This window comes from Embiotoca jacksoni, unplaced genomic scaffold (genome assembly GCF_022577435.1).
Source record: "Embiotoca jacksoni isolate LCO1_2020_lvr unplaced genomic scaffold, fEmbJac1.0.p SCAF_63, whole genome shotgun sequence".
In the NCBI taxonomy this organism is placed as follows: Eukaryota; Metazoa; Chordata; class Actinopteri; family Embiotocidae; genus Embiotoca; species Embiotoca jacksoni.
In genome coordinates, this window is record NW_027185418.1 from 1,263,784 (window position 1) to 1,282,539 (window position 18,756).

General features: G+C 46.4%; 1 protein-coding gene across 2 annotated transcripts; it reads left to right on the plus strand.

The window, feature by feature from the left end:
• Positions 1–327: 327 nt before the first annotated feature.
• Positions 328–17,905, plus strand: ptpn23a (protein tyrosine phosphatase, non-receptor type 23, a). 2 transcript variants are annotated; one of them, XM_069174931.1, is made up of 24 exons: positions 328–576; positions 2,482–2,556; positions 3,745–3,872; positions 4,722–4,798; positions 5,509–5,558; positions 5,646–5,777; positions 5,866–5,946; positions 6,040–6,171; positions 6,327–6,374; positions 7,099–7,155; positions 7,264–7,322; positions 7,439–7,518; positions 8,210–8,324; positions 8,434–8,499; positions 8,989–9,134; positions 9,737–10,054; positions 10,612–10,766; positions 10,936–11,267; positions 11,378–13,910; positions 14,267–14,451; positions 14,585–14,689; positions 15,057–15,195; positions 15,370–15,483; positions 16,499–17,905. In XM_069174931.1, the coding sequence occupies exons 1-24, from the start codon at positions 493–495 to the stop codon at positions 17,078–17,080; spliced, it is 5,793 nt and encodes a 1,930-aa protein (XP_069031032.1). In that variant the 5' UTR covers positions 328–492; the 3' UTR covers positions 17,081–17,905. The 2 variants fall into 2 exon arrangements, with proteins under 2 accessions (XP_069031032.1, XP_069031033.1); XM_069174932.1 differs by having other exon boundaries at positions 489–572.
• The last annotated feature ends 851 nt before the right edge of the window (positions 17,906–18,756 follow it).

An 18,756-nucleotide genomic window follows, 5' to 3' on the forward strand; every position in this document is an offset into this window, starting at 1 on the left:
CGTGGAAGAAAATATGACAGAAAGCTCCAGAGCAAAGCATTGGCATTAAATTATAGTGTTTTTTTTTTTTTTTTTTTAAGGTTTTGGTGTCTGTTATAAAATATGGATTCATTTTGTTTAATTAAAATAAGTAAATTACTCTCCAACTGTGTTTTGCAGATATCTCACTTCCATAATGCGTAACTGCAATCAAACAGCAGAGAGGGGGGAGGGAGGGGGGGGGAGGGGGAGAGAGAGAAAAGCTGGAGCTGCGTGATCGACTACATTTCCCAGCAGCACTAGCGCGGGCGCGTATTTGACGTTCGGCGTCACGTGCTTCCGGTTTGAAGTGTAAATGGATCCATGACACGGTTGTTTAAAGGAACGTTATCTCCGGGAAAACCGTCAACGGCCGCGAAACCACCGACGGGGGCGATTTTTTTGTTGTTGTTGTTGTTTTGTTTTGGGGGACATCGTACCGGCTGACGGTCCGGCGTAAAAGAGTCGGCCGCGATGGAGGCGGTCCCCCGGATGCCGATGATCTGGCTGGATCTGAAGGAGGCAGGGGAGTTCCAGTTCAGCCCGGCCGTGAGGCAGGTGAGCTGGGTCGGGGTGGAGGAGGAGGAGGAAGGGGGGGAGACACGGAGCAACAGGGCTGAGGTCGGAAGTCAACCGAACAGGGATTACGGACGACTGGGTAACCCGGTCAAGAAGCGAACGTCGGCCGCGGTTCGCACTGACAGTTCGTGAGAGAGTCTTCCAGAAGCGGGTAGCTTGTGGCCGGCTAGCTGCGGTCCGAGGTCCCCCCCCCCCCCCTCCACCCCTGACCACCGCCTTTTGTTTGCTAACGTTCAGCTAACCGCTCGATGGCTAATAATAATAATAATAATAATAAAGCTCGAAGTTAAAGTTCATAGTTAGCTTTCAGCTAAACGGCTAAAACACGAAACTAAACTAAACTCACGGCGGTTAAATAATTAAAAAAAAAAAAAAAAAAAAGCAAATACATATTTGTAAAAAAAAAAAAAAAAAAAAAAAAAAGACGTGGCATGGCTCCTCCCGGTCCAGTCAGACATGGAAATAATAAACTGAACTCTGTCACATGCACCTGAGCATGAAAACTACCAGCTGGGGGGAAATCTAATTAAAAATACAGACGTATTTTCTACATTTTATTGTCACAGTCAGAAGAAAAAGTATTAAAAAAAAATCAGTCACTCAGTTCGTCACCTGAATCAGAAGAAAGCTGGTTTCTGGTTATGAAATAATGTTGTGACGATTATATGAATAAAAACTGAATTAAATTTGAATATCACGAAGCACAGATCGAGTAGTTTTACAATCAGAGCGGCATAACAAAAAAAAAGAAGTGTTTGTTTAAATGTGCAGTTTAAACAAACAAACAAAATAAATGACAGAAATGTGAAATGCAAACGATGAATATATATATATATATATATATATATATATATATATATATAAAAATATTCATAGAAGGATGACAACACAAAATACAAGAGGAAAAAATTGGATTTTGGATGTAAAACTGTGTTTTTCAAAACTGAGCGGGACGCCACAGGTCGGCCTGTTGAATTTCAAAACACTAATTTGCGTAGTCACACGTCTTGTCAGCTGTGGAAGGACAGTCACGACAAACACACCCTGCTTCCAGCTCACGTGTCTCGATATTTACAGGAAAGATAATGCGGGTCATTCGAGGGCTTCTTGTAATTATAAAAAAATAAAATTCCCAGGTGTTCTTCTTTATCTGGTGACCCAGATACTCCAACTTATTCCTGTCACATAAAAAAAAAAAGAGCCGACCTTTGCCCTCGTGACTAATTTGTTAGGACAAGTTGTTGTCAGAGAATATTTTATGAACAGTTTTATTGGCAAATGTTGTTTAAATGCTTAACTTTGAATAAAGTTTGCAGGTATTTTATTCATTTTAAATGCCAGATCAAATATATGACGCGAGAGAGGATTCGCGTCACAACCAGTGTTTTCTTCCCTGAACAAAAATTGTCACGTCATCCGGCTCGTGGAAGTCAAAGCGGGACAATGTCCCTGCTTGTTGCTGCGTCGCCGTGCGTCTCTCCGGTGACCTCGTGACCTTTCTTGCTCCCGTGATTTCATTATAAACGGGAACGGAGGCGCTGGTGAAGAAGAGAAGGAGTTTTGTCCTTGCCTGTCTTACCTCTTGACCCGACATCCAGTGGCTCGCGGAGACGGTGAAAGTCTTGGCAAAGCGTGATGGGAGATCTTAAGAGGCTTTCAAAAAGGGAGTCCAAACTCTCGTCTTACGCCGAAGACAGAAGATTAGCCTAATGACTAATCGGCTACGGTTTAGTGATTGTCTAAAAGTTTTTTTCTGTTGTTTTTTTTCTTCCCTCCCGAAGCATTTATCCCGAATATCAGATAATTGATTCGGTTTTTAAAATAGATCGTTTTAGTCTCAGTTTTTCCAGCACATTCACCCGCCTGTGTTTTCCTCTCCTCTAGTTCATCTTGAAGAACTATGGAGAGAATCCGGACAACTACAACGAACAGATGAAGAAGCTGGAGACGCTGCGGCAGGTGAGCGCCGCGTGAAGCATCGGCGGACATGTTTTTCTCTCAGATCTCTGTGTGTGTGTGTGTGTGTGTGTGTGTGTGTGTGTGTGTGTGTGTGTGTGTGTGTGCGTGTGTGTGTGTCGTGGTCAAACTTGCCATCAACCGATCGATCCCTCTTTTCGATGACATTAACTACTTTTAATACCACGAGCAAGGAATTGTGTGTTTCCCAGCTCCGGGCTGATATTATTGCCACGTACGGTCGCTAAAAATCCCCAAAATATAGCAGGAAATGTAAATTAAAGTCACATTTAGGAGAGCGGGAACGTGACAATTTACACGAGCTCGGCACCAAGTGATTATTTACGAGGCAACTTCATTCGAAGCAATAGATTTGATCATTCAATAGCGGTTTCTGTGTCCCGTTTTCAGGAATAGTGCCAAAATGCCGAAACACTCTCGTCAGTCCAGCCTCCCGATCATCAAAGCATTGACTGCTCTTCTTCTTCTGCCGTACAACAAATTGCAAATGTTTTAGCCGCATCCCGACGTGACGGTCCGTTTACTTACCCTCTCCACGGCATCCAAACGTGAACTCCGCGAACTCGCTCCCGCCGAGATGGCTGTCTTTGTAAAAAAAAAATGTCAGTGCCCTTTGTAAATTGTAACTCCGGAGACGCACAACATTCGACGTCGTCGTTCGGAGCTGTGGTGTGACTTGACTGGTTGATGCGTTTTCTGGCGGTCTAAAAAAAAACAACAAAAAAAACAACAACGTCTGAAGGCAAAAGTCACCTTTTTTTTTTCCGCTGCTTGATATTCACACGGTGTGAAAAGTACTCAAAAACAACAGTTGGAAAAACAAAACAAAACAAAAACAAAACGTATCGACTTGGAAATTCCTCGCGGGACGACGACGCCCTCCAGTATGTAAAGACCTTAAAACCTGATTGATATTTTGCCGCGTTTTGCTTGTCAGGTTTCACAGTCAGTTATTAAATCAAGTCGTCCTAAAAAAATGAGCTGTTCGGAAACGGCGTCGAGAAAATGATGAATTCCAAACATGCATCGGTCAAACTGGTTGCGATGTGACACGCGCGCACACGCACACGCACAGAGGTCATGGTGTTTTTGCTGAGGTTGCGATTTTGTATAGCTGTAGGGCTGAAGAACAGCTGATTTGAACACGGCCTTTTGTGTCCGTTTTAACAGAGCGCAGTGAACGTGACGAGGGACTTCGAGGGATGCAGCACTCTGAGGAAGTACTTCGGTCAGCTGCATTACCTCCAGAGCCGAGTCCCCATGGGAACAGGACAGGAGGCTGCGGTCCCCATCTCGTGGTAGGAACACACACATGCACGCACACACACACACACACACACACACACACACACACACAATCACGCCCATCCTGCTGCAGTCTGTTCTACTGAGCTATAGAGGCATATTTCAATTTTCAAATTATTGAATGAATTATTTTCAGATAACACTGTCGGCTCACTGCTCTGAATCTTAATGTTTATGTGCGTATGATTTGTAAGGTAGCTTTTGGCACTATGTACATTTAATTTAATAAAATTTGGACTAGTCTTCGAGGAAATTGTGATGTTGCAAAAAAAATGCAAATTCACTATTGCTACTTTGGAAACATTCCCGCAATAAAACTACTCAATCGAAGCTGTGCTGAAGGCATCGGGTCAAAAAGTAAACGTTTTCAAACAAAACTTGCCTTATCAAGAAAAATTATGGAATAAAAAAAAAGAACATTTACTTCATTTTATTTTTTAAATGTGAGAAATAAAATACATCCTGCTATATCTGAGATGTGCAGTGTGCTTATTACAAAAGGAAGTGATTACATATGGGTCTTTCTTCATTAGGTCATAGTTTATGAAAGTAAAATCAAATTATTGACTTGCAATATTTTCCAATTCGCCACAAAAAAAAAAACCCACTTAAAATGTTTTATTTAAAAACAATTTTATTGCTTTTTTCAACGTTTTTTTAATTTTTAATTTTTTTTTTTTTTTAGAAGAGCTGCAGCAAAATCAGACATTTTTTTTATCGCAACAATCAAAAAAGAAAAAATGTGAAATCTTGGACGGACTGATATTATTAATAAATCCTATTGACTTAATGGCGTTTTAATTTTATTCTTTCTAATATTTTTTTTTTTATATGTTGTTCAGGACTGAAATTTTCTCTGGAAAAACAGTCACCCACGATGACATCAGCTACGAGCAAGCGTGCATCCTCTACAATCTCGGTGAGTAAAGTCACACACAGCAATTTGTAGTTTAGTTTTTAAACCAGACCAGATAAAAGGATGTTAAAGCTGCTGTACTTGCTAATGTGAATATAAAGGTTCAATCATAGAAGTTCTGGTTATAATGAGGAGTTGTAATTTTTTTTGTGTTAACTAGTTAAAATAAAAAAAGTTGTACCTTTCTAAAATAACATTTCAAATCATGAACGCAGTTTTTTCTTTGGTCAAAAGTCCTACAAGTAGTTTTTTTATGTACTAAATAATATTCATGCTGATATTTTTTCAGAGCTATTTGTCTCCATTTTTGAAGAAAACTCTTCAGTATTTGCATTTGATTTTAGGTTTAAGAAATAAATGCAGGCTCACTGATTTATCATCTACTTCTAAACTGTATTCTGCAACAGTCACATCATAACTTAAAGGCGCAATCAAAGCAAACGATAACCCTCTTAATCTACGTGCAATATGAACATGTCAGTATTAATGCTGTGTTAAGCTTCAAAAACACCAAAAAATGTGAATCTGTCCTTCAAGTGTACCCAAATGCGTCCCCTATTTTCCTCCAACTGTGCTTTATTAAGCAACACAAATGCAGCGAGATAAACATTTAAAGGAAATTGAACACTCACTTCCTGTTTAGAAAAACCGTAAACAGAAAAACCTGCAAAGCCTTAAAAAAACAAAACAAGCTAAATGTGGATTATCTGCAGGGGCGCTGCACTCCATGTTGGGAGCCATGGACAACAGGGTGTCTGAGGAGGTGAGACGCACACGCACACGCACACACACACACACACACACACACACACGCGCACGCACACACTGACTCTCTGTGCCGTGTGTCCAGGGCATGAAGGTGTCCTGCACCCACTTCCAGTGCTCCGCCGGGGCGTTCTCCTACCTGAGAGACCATTTCAGCCACAACTTCAGCGTGGACATGAGCCACCAGATTCTCAACCTCAACATCAACCTTATGCTGGTGGGTTTACGCACACACACACACTCTCACACACACACACACACACACACAAAGAATCACGTCTCATCCATATGTCTCTGTCTCCCAGGGCCAGGCTCAGGAGTGTCTCCTGGAGAAGTCCATGCTGGACAACAGGAAGAGTTTCCTGGTCGCTCGCATCAGCGCTCAGGTTGATTTTTATTTATTTATTTATTTTTTTAATTATAATTTTTAATAATAGAAAATATCGAAGGCTGATAAGTGGTTGCGGGTTTTGCCGCAGGTGGTGGATTACTACAAAGAGGCCTGCAGGGCTCTGGAGAACTCCGAGACGGCCTCCATGCTGGGGAAGATCCAGAAGGACTGGAAGAAGCTGGTTCAGATGAAGATCTACTACTTTGCTGCAATCGCACATGTGAGTGTCTGATATGAGAGCGAGTGTGTGGTTGTGATGTTGTGTTCGTGGTAATTCAGTGCGTCTATGAACTTGTTTGTGTTGTTGGCATCGGATTTGTCAGATGCGTTCACAATCACCTTGTTTTTTTTTTTTTTTTTTTTTCATCTCAACAGCTTCATATGGGAAAACAGGCAGAGGAGCAGCAGAAGTACGGAGAGCGGGTAGATTACTTCCGTCTATTTTCTATCCTCTGACATGAAACTGCGTTTTGGGTTTGTGCAAATCATCCTTTGCTGCATTGATGCAGACAGGAATAATAAAAAAATAAATAAAAAGCCCCTTGGTGAGTTTGTGAGGAATGAATGCAGCTATTCTGTTAATAACAAATAACAGTAATTTGCCAAAAATTAAAAATCCCAGCCGTTCACTTATCCATAAAATAAATCAAGCCTTAATTTTCTGTAGCCGTCGCTGGGAATCTGTCCTTCTGGGTAAATATTAAAACACTCGCGCTAAGTTACGTTTCCGTCTTCTTTGTCCTTCAGGCTGTATCGCTTTCAACAAGATTTTCCAGTTGACCATTTTATAGCAATAGTTCCTCCTTTTTTTTCCCTTTTTTTTTTTTAAAGAGGCTTGTTTGTTTTCGCATGTTTGCAGGAAATTAATTTCATGTTGGCCACAATATTAACAAACAAAAAAAACTCTGACACTCGAAAACGACTTAACGGAGCAAGTTTTACTAGTTTACTGCTGCGTTTGCAGTTTTCCTGAAGTGAAGCTAAAATGTCATAAATTGTGATTAAAATTGTGATGAAACTTAAAAATTAAAAGTCAGCTTTCAAAAAAATCCAGACTGTTAAAAGTTAAAATGTTGATATTTAACTAAGCTAAGTCGGAATTTACTTTTCCATCGGCTGAGTGACTTGAATTCTCCGTTTCCTACAGCTGGCGTACCTGCAGAGCTCCTTGGACAAACTCAGCGAAGCCATCAAGCTCGCCAAGGTAAAATATGTTTATTTAAAATTTTTTTATTTTTTATTATTACCTCCCAGCGGCGTATAATGAAGTCATTGTCTCGGTGTTTCTGTTGTGTCGTCTCGGTACAACCAGGGTCAACCTGACAGCGTGCAAGAGGCCCTGAGATTCACCATGGATGTCATCGGTGGAAAGTGAGTCTCGTGTATCAGTTAATGGTATTTTCATGTTGTTCCTTACTTTTGATAAAAAACCCAACAGAAATACATGGTGGTCATGTTTTCTTTGTTGTTGTTTTTTTTTACTTCAGGTTTAGTTCAGCCAAAAAGGACAACGACTTCATCTACCACGAGACGGTTCCTTCTCTGGAGACTCTGGCTTCAGTCAAAGGTAACAGGAAGCCTCGATGTTGCCACCGCGTACATGTACAGCCAGTTCTTATTAAAGATTCATCTTAATGCATGTACGTACTGTACAGCTTTATATATAGCATCTATATATATATAATATATGATATAAACATGACTCAGCAGGTTTCTCAAAAGAAAACTCCTGGACTTTTATATCGGTTTAGTGACTAAAGTGATTTTTTTTTTTGATTTTTTTTGATTTTTTTTTTTTTATAGTTTTGTTCATCAGGTATTATTTGCCTCCAACTGCAGCCGTATTCATGTATCTGAAACCAGAATGAATTCACGGTTAAAGCTCCGATGAAAGATACACACTTTGGTGGCAGGGTTTAAAATTTGTAGTTAATTACCTCTGGATTTTGTCCTTTTTAAGTTCATTAATGTGATGTTTTTGAAATCAAAGGGCCAAAATTAATTTTCTGTCTTTGAACAGTGGACAAGTAGAGGATTCTTTTAAAAAAAATCTTTTATTATATTAATGAATCTGCCAGTTATTTTCTTTATTTATTACATTATTGATTTGATTTCCAGCTGTTTCTTTTCCGTGCGGTCGATCAACAGGATCTCCTTTTTTTTTTTTTTTTTTTTATCCTGTTCTGTGTCGTGACATTTATAAAAATCAAGTTTATGTGTCGATGTGCCGGTGAAACGTCTTCGTTTCCCCCTTCCAGGTGCTCCGCTGGTGAAAGCTCTGCCGGTCAATCCCACCGATCCCAGCGTCACCGGACCGGACCTGTTTGCCAAACTGGTGCCCATGGCTGCCCACGAGGCCTCTTCTCTGTACAGGTAGGGCGTCGCCAGCGGATGTCAAGTTCAGAAGGTGGACGAACATGTGCAGTCAGATTTACAGAAAGTTTCAAGTCACGTCCGTGGTCACGTCTCCGTCTCTTTCCAGTGAGGAGAAGGCCAAGCTGCTGAGGGACATCATGGCGAAGATTGAAAGCAAGAATGAAACACTAGAGTGAGTATGTGCGCGAGTGAAGAGTTTCTCTGAAAAAGCTAAAAATATTCCTTGTTGTTTTGTTATCATCAAATTAGGGTCTCTGTTTTTTGCCAATAGCTCTCGTTGTTCGCTAAGCAGGCAGTTTGAACTCATGTCATTTCTCTCCCTTAATTGAGTCGTTAAGTCGCTTTAAGGTGCAAATTGTGGACCTCTTATTTTTATAAAACACAAACCTAACATGAGATTATATCCTTCTTTTCATCATGGATATTTTCAGAAGTTTGGCATTCAAGTTGTGACTGAACTCTTGTGAATTCCTTGTCGGTTTCTTTAATCGAGAACCGACAATATCTTTTGACATTTTGCCCCAACAAAAACGTAAAAGTAACACCGAAGAATTAATCGCGACGCGCCGACAGGAATAGATTTTTGTTTTCAAGCTGGCGCTACCGGTGTTACGTGACTGCCCTCCTCTTCCTCCTCCTCCTCTTCCTCCTCCTCCTGCAGGCAGTTCATGGACTCTCTGGGCTTGGAGCCGGAGTCCGTCGACAACCTGGAGCTGTACAGCCACATCCCTCTGGTGCTGATGGAGAAGTGTGCCGCTCTCAGCGTCCGGCCCGACACCGTCAAGAGCCTCATCCAGTCCATGCAGGGTCGGTGGCGACGGCCTCCCAACACAATCACGCAAGCAAACACAGCGGCGCTATTATTTACAGTGATTTACTGCGAGAGTGCAGAGGAGTGATAGGGGGGGGGGGGGGGCAAATAATAGCTGCAGTGGGTGTCCCTAAAGTCACTTCTTGATTTTGACAACAAACAAAAAAAAATCATTTATGATAGTGATTATGATTTTCCTCTATTTAAAGAAATTTAATAATGAAAAGGCAACCTGTGAAAAACGCAGTTTTGAAAATTAGTGCTTTTAACATTGCATTTAATATTATGATTTAATAAAGGTACTTTTTCATTCGAATAATGTTTCGATTTTTATGAATTTTTATTATTTGGGGGACACAATTTGTTCGACGTGTTCTTTCATGAAAAATCGAAATTACAGATAAAATTGCACTTCAAACGAAACCGAGTTTTAACATCGTTTATGAGTACGAAGGGCCTTTTTCTTGAAGACTTGTATATGTTTGGAAAATCAAATTTTTTTTTTACCTGAACTCAGAACTTTTACTGTACTTTTCTGTGCTACGCTTTGCTGCGTGCTTCCGACTGAATAATTCCTCTCACGTTCGTGCCTGCGCAGTGCTCTCGGGCGTCTTCACCGACGTGGAGTCTTCACTGAAGGAGATCAGGGACGTCTTGGAGGAAGACGAGGCAGGCGAGCGAGCCCTCCAGGAGGTCGGCGGCCCCGCCGCGGGCGAGGTGCACCCGGCTGCTCAGGGCCAGGCTCTGGCGGAGATCCGCAGGGACCTGGAGAAGTACATGGAGGCCCACGAGAAGGCCAGTTTCACCAACACGGAGCTCCACCGGGCCATGAACCTGCACATCAGCAACCTGCGTCTGCTGGGGGGGCCCCTGGAAAGTCTGAGGGATGCCCTGCCGCGGCCCGAGCTCAGCGAAGGTGAGGGTCCGATTCCTAGTGCGGTTTCGTGTGTAGTTTAGCAGTGTGTGAAATATGAGTCTTCAGACGTGACGAAATTCTAAAAAAAAGAAACTTTTTTTGCAGCACCGTGATTTTTTTTTTTTTTTTTTTTTTTTTGCAAATAAATTTCCATTGCTTAATCAGATGGTTTTCTAGATTAGCTAAGTACTTGTTTTGCCTGTATACAATGTCCAAAAAAAATAGTCTTTAATTTCCCGTAGCTCAAGGTGATGTCATGAAATGGCTTGTTTTGTCAGACCAAAACCTAAAAGATATTCAATGAGGAATCACACGAGAGAAAAACAGAAGTATCATGCGTTTTTAGCTCGAAACGGTTGACTATCTAAATAGTTCTGGTTATACAATCTGAAATAGTTCTTTCTAATTCAAGTGCAGGAAAACAGGGTTTCAAATATTAAACTATACAAACTGCATTGTGTCGTGAAATGGACAACACGGCATGTAGCTAATAATACGAATGTCTCTAAATATAATTTTCACGTAGTAAGCGTGAATGTCACCAAATGTGTTTGCAGAGGAAGTGGCAGGGCTGCAGTGCATGAAGCGGATCCTGGGAAAAGTGCAAGAGATGAGGGAACAGAGAAGCTCATTGGAGAAACAGCTCCGAGACCTCATCCAGCAGGACGACATCACCTCCACCCTCGTCACCTCCGAGAGAGCCGACATAAAGGTCATTTGGCTGCACGCGTTTCTTTAAGTACAAATAAACACGCACGTAGTGAGTTGAAAAGGTCTGAGGGGAAACGAAAACGATTTGAGGAAGACTTAAAATTGCGAAAAGAATTTGCTAAATGTCACGTGTGCTCTTGAGAGCTTTAACTTCGTCTTTGTCCTTCCAGCATATATTTGAGGAGCAGCTGAAGAAGTACGAGCAGGTGAAAGTGTACATCGAGCAGAACCTGGCAGCACAGGAAAACATCTTGAAGGCCCTGACGGAGGCCAACGTTCAGTACGCCTCCGTCCGTAAGGGCCTGAGCCAAACCGAGCAGCAGTGGAACAGCACCGTCCAGGGACTGGTGGGCTCCTACGAAGCCTACGAGGACCTGATGAAGAAGTCACAGGAGGGAAAAGAGTTCTACGACGACCTGGAGGCCAAAGCGTCGCGTCTGCTGGAGAGATCGAAGTCCCTGTGTCAGAGCAGGTCGGACGACAGGAAGCCCGTCCTGGAGAAGTAAGGAAGATGTTTTCTGCGACCTCGCTCTATTAATTATGAATACTTTTTTTTTTTTTTTTTCGTATTTCTGCTTTTCATGCCGGCTCTGTGCTTTGTTCCCTCCCCAGAGAGACTCAGAAGAAGCCCCCAGCGCGGCCTACAGCAGCGAAGCCCCCCTTTAAACCGAAGGCTTCGGATGTGGACTCGGCCTGTTCCAGCCTTGAGGACTCCGAGTTGGCCCAGCTCAGTGCTGCTATCTTGGCCTTGGGGGGTGACCTTCCCGAAGACCTCCGCAGCCTCCCCCCTGACCTTCCTTCCCTCCCTAACGCCGCGGCTCACCTGCCTCGTCCTGAAGCCTTCATGCCGCCTGGTGCTAACCTGGGCGGTAGCATCTCTCTGCCTTGGCCTGGTGCTCCAGCGGCCGGTCTTCCTCGCTTCCCGGCCAACCTGCCCCCTCCAGAGCTCCTGGCACGGATTGCTCAGTTTCCTACTTCAGGGGGTCTGGCAGCACATGGACCCTTGCCACGTGGGCCCCTCCCTCAGATGACTCATCACAGGCCTCCCCAAATGCCAAGCCAAGCAGTAGTGCCCGGTTACCGGCCACCCCCTTCGCAAGTTCCCCAACCCGGCCCTGTTGCCCCCATCGCGGTCCGACCCTCGACCACCACTGTGGATAGCATCCAGGCCCCTATCCCCAGCTACAACCCCACACCACACCACCCTGTCCCATCTCTAGCCTCAACTGGCTACATCATACCCCCACAGATGGGGGCATACCCCCAGTTTATGCCCCAACCAGGCGTTCCCATTCAAGGCCCAGGCCAGACACCTGGACCCCAATCCCAGCAGCAGAAGCATCCGCAGCAGTACCCTCAGCCACTCCCTCAGGGGTACCAGCCTGGTCCGAGGGCTGTTCCTGGTCCACACCCTCAGGCCTTCCCACATGGATATATGCCCCCTCAGCCGGGTGTTCCTCCCCAGTACCAGCAGGCATTCCCAGGTCAGCTGCAGCCACATCAACAAAATGGCTTCCAGCCTCAGATACCCCAAGGCTACCAGACTCCACAGGGCTACGTACACCAGCAGCACCCTCAGATGATGCCGGGCTCGATGCCAAGGCCACCTCAGGTTCAGATGCCACCTCACGCCGCACGCCAACCAACTCCCCCAACTTCTCAACCAGCACCGCCAGGTTCCCAACCCTACCTGCCCCATCCCAACCAGCAGATGCCCCCGAGGCTCCCTCACCAACACATGTTGCCACAACAGCAGCAAATCCCAATGCCCCCCATCGCGCAGCAGATACCGCCACACCCACAGATGCAGATACCAGGTGGTCCCAGAGCACAGATGCCCCCGACGGGTCAGACGATGCCTCCGGTCTCACAGAACTACATGCCCCCTACGAGCCAGCCCATTCACCCGGCCCTGCACCCTCAGATGCCTCCTGCCTCGCAGCCTCACATGGTCCCCGGTCCTCAGGTGCACATGCCAAGGGGCCCGATGCCCCAAATGCCCCCCAGTGCACTACCCCCGCAGCATCACCCCCATCCCGGACAGCCTCCTATACCAAATATGCCCCAGCAGTCCATGCGGATGCCAAGCCAACCCCAGTCTCAGCCCCCTCATTCCGGGGGAGTATGCTACCCCGGTGGCGCTCCGATGATGCCTCAGCAACCCCTGGCGCCGCAGCCCGCAACTCCCCAACAACCTCAGGCTCCTCTTCCCATGGCCCATCCACAGCCTTCGACGATGTACCCCTCAGCTCCAGGACCTAACGCACCTCCAAGTGCCCCACAGCAGCCCACTGCCGTAGGCCCACACGGTCCACACGCCCCCCCTGCGCAGCACATGATTCAGCCCTCTCCGGGAGGCCCGACGGTGGTGCAGCCATCCAACACTATCCCCCCCTCCCCTTCGCCTTCCCCCTCGCCGTCTCCCTCTCCGGGTCCCACCTCCCTGGGTCTGAACCCCCAGCAGAGACCAACGCCAGCCCCGACTCCCGGAGGCACAGCCCCACCCGCTCTTCCCTCCCCCTCCGCCGCGTCTCCCTCCACGTCGCTGTTTCAACGGCAGAACTCGAGCACCGACGACCTCCTCTCCTCGAGCCCCGAGAGCCAGCCCGGAGGCCCCAAGGCCCCCGCCAATGTCCTCCAGCCCACCAAAGCCGACCCGCAGGACGGGGAGCGTCGAAAGAAGAGCTCCCAGGGAGTTCTGCTGATCCAGGGGGACCCGTACCAGGCGCCGGAGCGCGTCGCCCGTCTCCACGGCGAACTGGAGCGTTTCAGAGCCCAGGTGGACTCCCTGGAGCACCCGTCGGAGACGGAGGGGGGTCTGTCCGTGCTGGACGCTCGCTGGAAGGAGCTCCAGGACCAGCAGGAGAAGGACGCCCGCCAGCTGTCCATCGCCATCGCCCGCTGCTACACCATGAAGAACCGTCACCAGGACGTGATGCCCTACGACCTCAACCGCGTGGTGCTGCAGTCGGGGAAGGACGACTACATCAACGCCAGCTACGTGGAGGACTTGTCGCCGTACTGCCCGCGCCTCATCGCCACGCAGGCTCCGCTCACCGGCACGGCGGCGGACTTCTGGCTGATGGTGTACGAGCAGAAGGTGTCCCTGATAGCCATGCTGGTTTCGGAGCAGGAGCTGGAAAAGGTACTTTTCAACAGCGATTTAACGTGGCAGCGGTTAAAACGACACGCGCTGCGCAGCAGGGACGGGCATTTCAAGCAAAAGCGCTATTCGAAAACGCGTACATAATTATTCGACCGTCAGTGATCAAAAGCTTTTAGGCCAATTCCCGCCACCGTCTGATTTTATTTTGTTCTTCGAAGGAGAGGGAACAATTTCCTGTATTTTGTCTCATCTTGCGTGGGGACGCACATCATCAAGTTTAGTCTAATTTCTATCCCAAAGTGTAATTTTCTTTTTTTTTTAATCTATTGTTACGTTGTTACACAACGTTGTTTTCCCCCCCCCCCCCTCCCCCCCCCTCCCCAAAATCTCTCCAGGGCAAAGTGCTGCGCTACTTCCCGACGGAGCGCGGCCAGCAGCTCTCTCAGGGACCGATCACGCTCAGCCTGACCACGCAGAAGACGACGCCGACGCACGTGGAGCGCATGATCAGCCTGCAGTACCGCGACCAGAGCCTGAAACGCACCGTCGTCCATCTCCAGTTCACCTCCTGGCCGGAGCTGTGAGTCGTCGCCGTTTCGCGTTTAAAAAGATGCCCGAGCTCAGTTTCTGGAGACGAAAAAAAAAAAAAACACTTTGCCTGGAGGGGATTTAATCGTTTTGATTAAGGAAGTCGGTCATTTCTGTCTCATTAGGGGTCTCCCCGACAGCATAGGCAACCTGCTGCGATTCATCCAGGAGGTCCACGGACACTACCTCCACCAGAGGCCCTTACACACACCTGTGGTGGTGCACTGCAGGTGAGTGCGTTCCCGCAACCGTCCTTTTCGACGCTTTCATCGTTCATTATTATCATTTATTATTTAGGAAGTCGGCGCGCGTGTCACTCCTGCCGAAGGAATTACGCATTTTAGTGGATTCGCAAGTGGGCGTGGCCAAATGCCTCGTCGAGTCGGGTCAGAAAAGCCTTCAGACGTCGACACGCTGAGAAGCCCGCGCTTTCTTTTTATTTATTTTTTTTTTTTGTAAAAGGACGTCGCCGAGGCGATGAGCCAAAATGTTTTGTTTCGCCTTGTCACGGGAAGTCGATGTCCTAAGGTCCGGGGGGGCGGGGGGTGTGGGGGTCCCAAACCTCACCAAAACTTTGCACGTGCTTCCCCGTCTCAGCTCGGGCGTCGGACGCACCGGCGCCCTCTGCCTGCTGTACGCCGCCCTGCAGGAGCTGGAGGCGGGAAACGGGATCCCGGACCTTCCGCTGCTGGTGAAGAAGATGAGACAACAGAGGAAGAACATGCTACAGGAGAAGGTCAGACACGCCCGCGAAGAAATCTGAAGCCGAGGCTTTTTGAATTCAGCGTGGTTCGCTGATCAAGAATGCACCTTTTAAATCCTGGCTTTTTAGATATAACAAGCTCTATTTTAATATTCTGTTGTGTGTGTGTGTGTGTGTGTGTGTGTGTGTGTGTGTGTGTGTCTCCAGCTCCACCTGAAGTTCTGCTATGAGGCCGTGTTGAAGCACGCTGAGCAGGTTCTTCTGCGTCACGGCATCACGACCGCCACCTGCAGCAAGAACACCAGCTCTGCAGCCACCAAGGTTTGAATCGCTTCTGGTATAAAAAAAAGAAAAAAAAAAGCTCGTGAAGAATAGTTGGAGTGACTTTTTGGGCTTCGCCAGCTTCTATTATTATTATTATTATTATGCAGTTAGAAGAGTGGAAAATTGTAGTTTGAGAATTTATCTGACCCCGTGTTTACGGGATATTTAAAATACTTCTTATTTATTAACGGTTAAATATGCGAAAGAAACTGTGAATTATTCGATTGCAAAATTTGGCGCGAGGAAATGTTTTTCTTTTTCTTTTGAAAAGCGGCTCGAGCGTAAAACTTACTGGAATAATTTTATATTATATTAGCTCTACGTTGGACCCTTTTATCTTGATGGATACTTGGATCTTGGAAAATATGTGACTAATAACATTATTATTGTTACTATTATTTTTAAAAGCTCAAAAGCAGCCCTTTTTTCTTTTTTTTTTTTTTTCTAAAGTGAAACAATTTTAGATAATTCACATTGGGGTTTTATCTTCCACTAAAAGAATAGTTCTTATAAAAACTGATTTAAAAAAAATAAATAAATAATGACACACGGGCGCACTGCTGCTGCATTCTGGGAAGTATATATTTTTTAATACTTTAGAAAATGTATCTGTAAAAAAATCTTACGTCAAGTTAACAAAAACTGCGGAACATATCACAGTCATCATTTTTTTTTAATGCTTTTTAATCTTACTTACAAAAAACGGACTCTTTCCCTGGAAGCTTTCTGTTGCGTCACTTTCGTCTGACTTTTTTTAATTTTTAATTTTGTACGTTTTGCTCACATTTTGCACGCCCGATTGTACCGAAGGAATTCTACGAGTTGTGCTCAGAAGAGGTACCTCGTTTTCTTCTCGGTAGAACGGCCGCAGCCGTAGAGTAACGGCACCTTCATTTCCCTACCAGCTCTTTTTTTTTTTTTTTTTTAATTTATAATTTTTTTTATTATTAGAACTTTTCTCCCTTTTTAAATTTTTTTTTTTTTTTTTTTTTTATGAACCGTCTCTCCGCAGCCTTACGCGAGACAGGAGTCCCAGCAGGACATCGTCCTCGGCGGTGACATGCCCATCAGCTCCATCCAAGCCACCATCGCCAAGCTCAGCATCCGGCCGCCCAGCGCCACGGACCCGGCCATGGAGGCCGGCGCCCCCTGCGGCCCGGAGGAGCAGCTCGGCTTCCCGCCTCCGCTCGACTCGCTGGGCGACATTCAGCCGCTCCGGGACCCCCCGCCCCCCGCCTCCTTCAGCCCCCCCCTCGCCTCCCCCGCCCGCTCTCCTCCGCCGCCGCCGCCCAACGGCCTGGACGCCGCCTCCCCCTCGACCCCGCCGGCGCCCGACCACGGGCCGCCCCCCGAGGACCCGCCCGGCGTCAGCCCGCCCCCCGCCTCCTCCGCCTCGTCCCTGGAGCTCCTGGCCTCGCTGACGCCCGAGGCCTTCAACATGGACGGAGCCGGGCGCGGGAAGCAGCGGGTGACCAGGCAGAGCTTCCTGCAGCCGGCCGAGGGTCAGGGTCTCCACGGGACGCGGGCGGGGGACGAAGGCGGGGACGACCCGCTCAGTAGCCTGGACCCCCTGTGGAGCCTCAACAAGCCCTGAGAAAAGACTCATCGCGGATCGCTGCCTTTTTCTCTCTCACTTTACCGCCGGGCGTCAGCAGCTCTTTTTCTAATCCTGCTTTTGAAGAAGACGAAGACGAAGAAGAAGAAGAGAAAAAAAAAAAAAAAAAAAACCTGCACTGAATCCTGGGAGCGTTGGAGCCGTTTTTCTTTTAGCGGTGTTGACTACCAAGACGTGCCTGGTGGCAGACGATCGGGGGGGGGGGGTTCAGGTCAGAAGTTAAGGGTGATTATCCCCCCCCCCTCCCCCCCAACATCAACCTTATGCTGGTGGGTTTACACACACACACACACACACTTCTGTCACCGGTGGCTCCTGGGACCAGCTCACTATGCACTTGTCTGTAACTCTTCACTCGCTCTGTCGCCGTTTCCTGCTTCTCTCTGTGTATCCGTGTCGGACGGAAGCACTTTCTGCACCTCCGGCGCCGGATCTGGGCCCTCACTTCCACCAAGAAAAAAAACAACAACAAAAAAAAACATCCCAGCATGCACTCCAACCTTCACACGTGGGGCGCGAAGGCGTCAGCCGCTCCCTCCTGCGCTGGTCCGTTGGTCCGTTGAATGACTGGAAGAAGTGGTGGAGCTTTTTTTTTTTTTTTTTTTTAAAGAACAGTAAACCCCCTTCATCCTCCTCCACCCCTCTCCATCCCCCCACCCACCCACCCACCCACCTCAATCAGTGCATAGAGCTCAGTCGTGATGGTAAACACAGAGCAGAATACACAAATCAGCACGTTTTGACAAGTTGATTCTTTTCCTTTGTAACACTGTAAATATATTAAAGGTCCCATATTGTAACGTTTCTGGTGCTCTGGTGTGTTTATAGTCCTGACATCCTCGTGAAGATGTTTTTTTTGTGGTCTCTTTTTTTTTCTCTTTTTTTTTTAGTTAATATCGTGTTATTTCCGACGCATTTATACCTTACTGAGAAAATCGAAGGCAAAGTTCACTTTTTTCGCATTTTGACATCGAAATTTCCTAATTTAAAATATTAAAAAAATAATCCGTAACAGCTGGCGAAAAACTTCGACTGGATTCCCGTTCAGGAGAATCTCGACTACGACCCCGACTAATATCAAAGGTTTGACTTATTTTTTTTTCCATATTTTAGACGACATTAAAGGAGTTTGACTTTTTTGGGCTACATCTGACGACGTGCTATAAGTATAACTTCAGTTCAGGTTACGGCAGGCAGCACAATGGTGCAGTTGTCAGCGTTGTCGTCTCACAGTTTAAAAGTCCGGGGGTTCGATACCCGCCCGGGACCCTCTATGTGGAATTTGCATGTTCCTGCATAAGTAATAACCTACTAAAACGTGTCATCCAAAATATGGAAGACATAATGTAAATGAATGAATCGCCACGCACGTAGTTGTAATTGTTTCTTTATCACTTTTTGGACGACATGGTGTAATATGACTTTTTTTTATGATATTTTGGTACGACTTTCTTTGTGACACGCTATGTCGCAGTCGCAGTTGAAAGGTCCCGGGTCGCATGAGCAGCATGAGGTTGGATGAATAAATCATAATAAAGTTGGGCTGTTTCCCCAAATAAAATTGCCCTATTGGAAAAACAAAAACACAAAAAAAAATCACAGCTCATTCAATATTTTACAAATATCAAATAAATCCAGCGGACAGACAGCTGCTG

What these genes read in the sequence shown, in the direction of transcription:
- ptpn23a (XM_069174931.1), top strand. Translation starts at nt 493, where the DNA reads ATGGAGGCGGTCCCCCGGATGCCGATGATCTGGCTGGATCTGAAGGAG. An exon ending in AGCTGGAGACGCTGCGGCAG is followed by an intron (nt 2,557 to 3,744) that starts GTGAGCGCCGCG and finishes CCGTTTTAACAG; the next exon opens with AGCGCAGTGAACGTGACGAG. An exon ending in TTCACCTCCTGGCCGGAGCT is followed by an intron (nt 14,452 to 14,584) that starts GTGAGTCGTCGC and finishes CTGTCTCATTAG; the next exon opens with GGGTCTCCCCGACAGCATAG.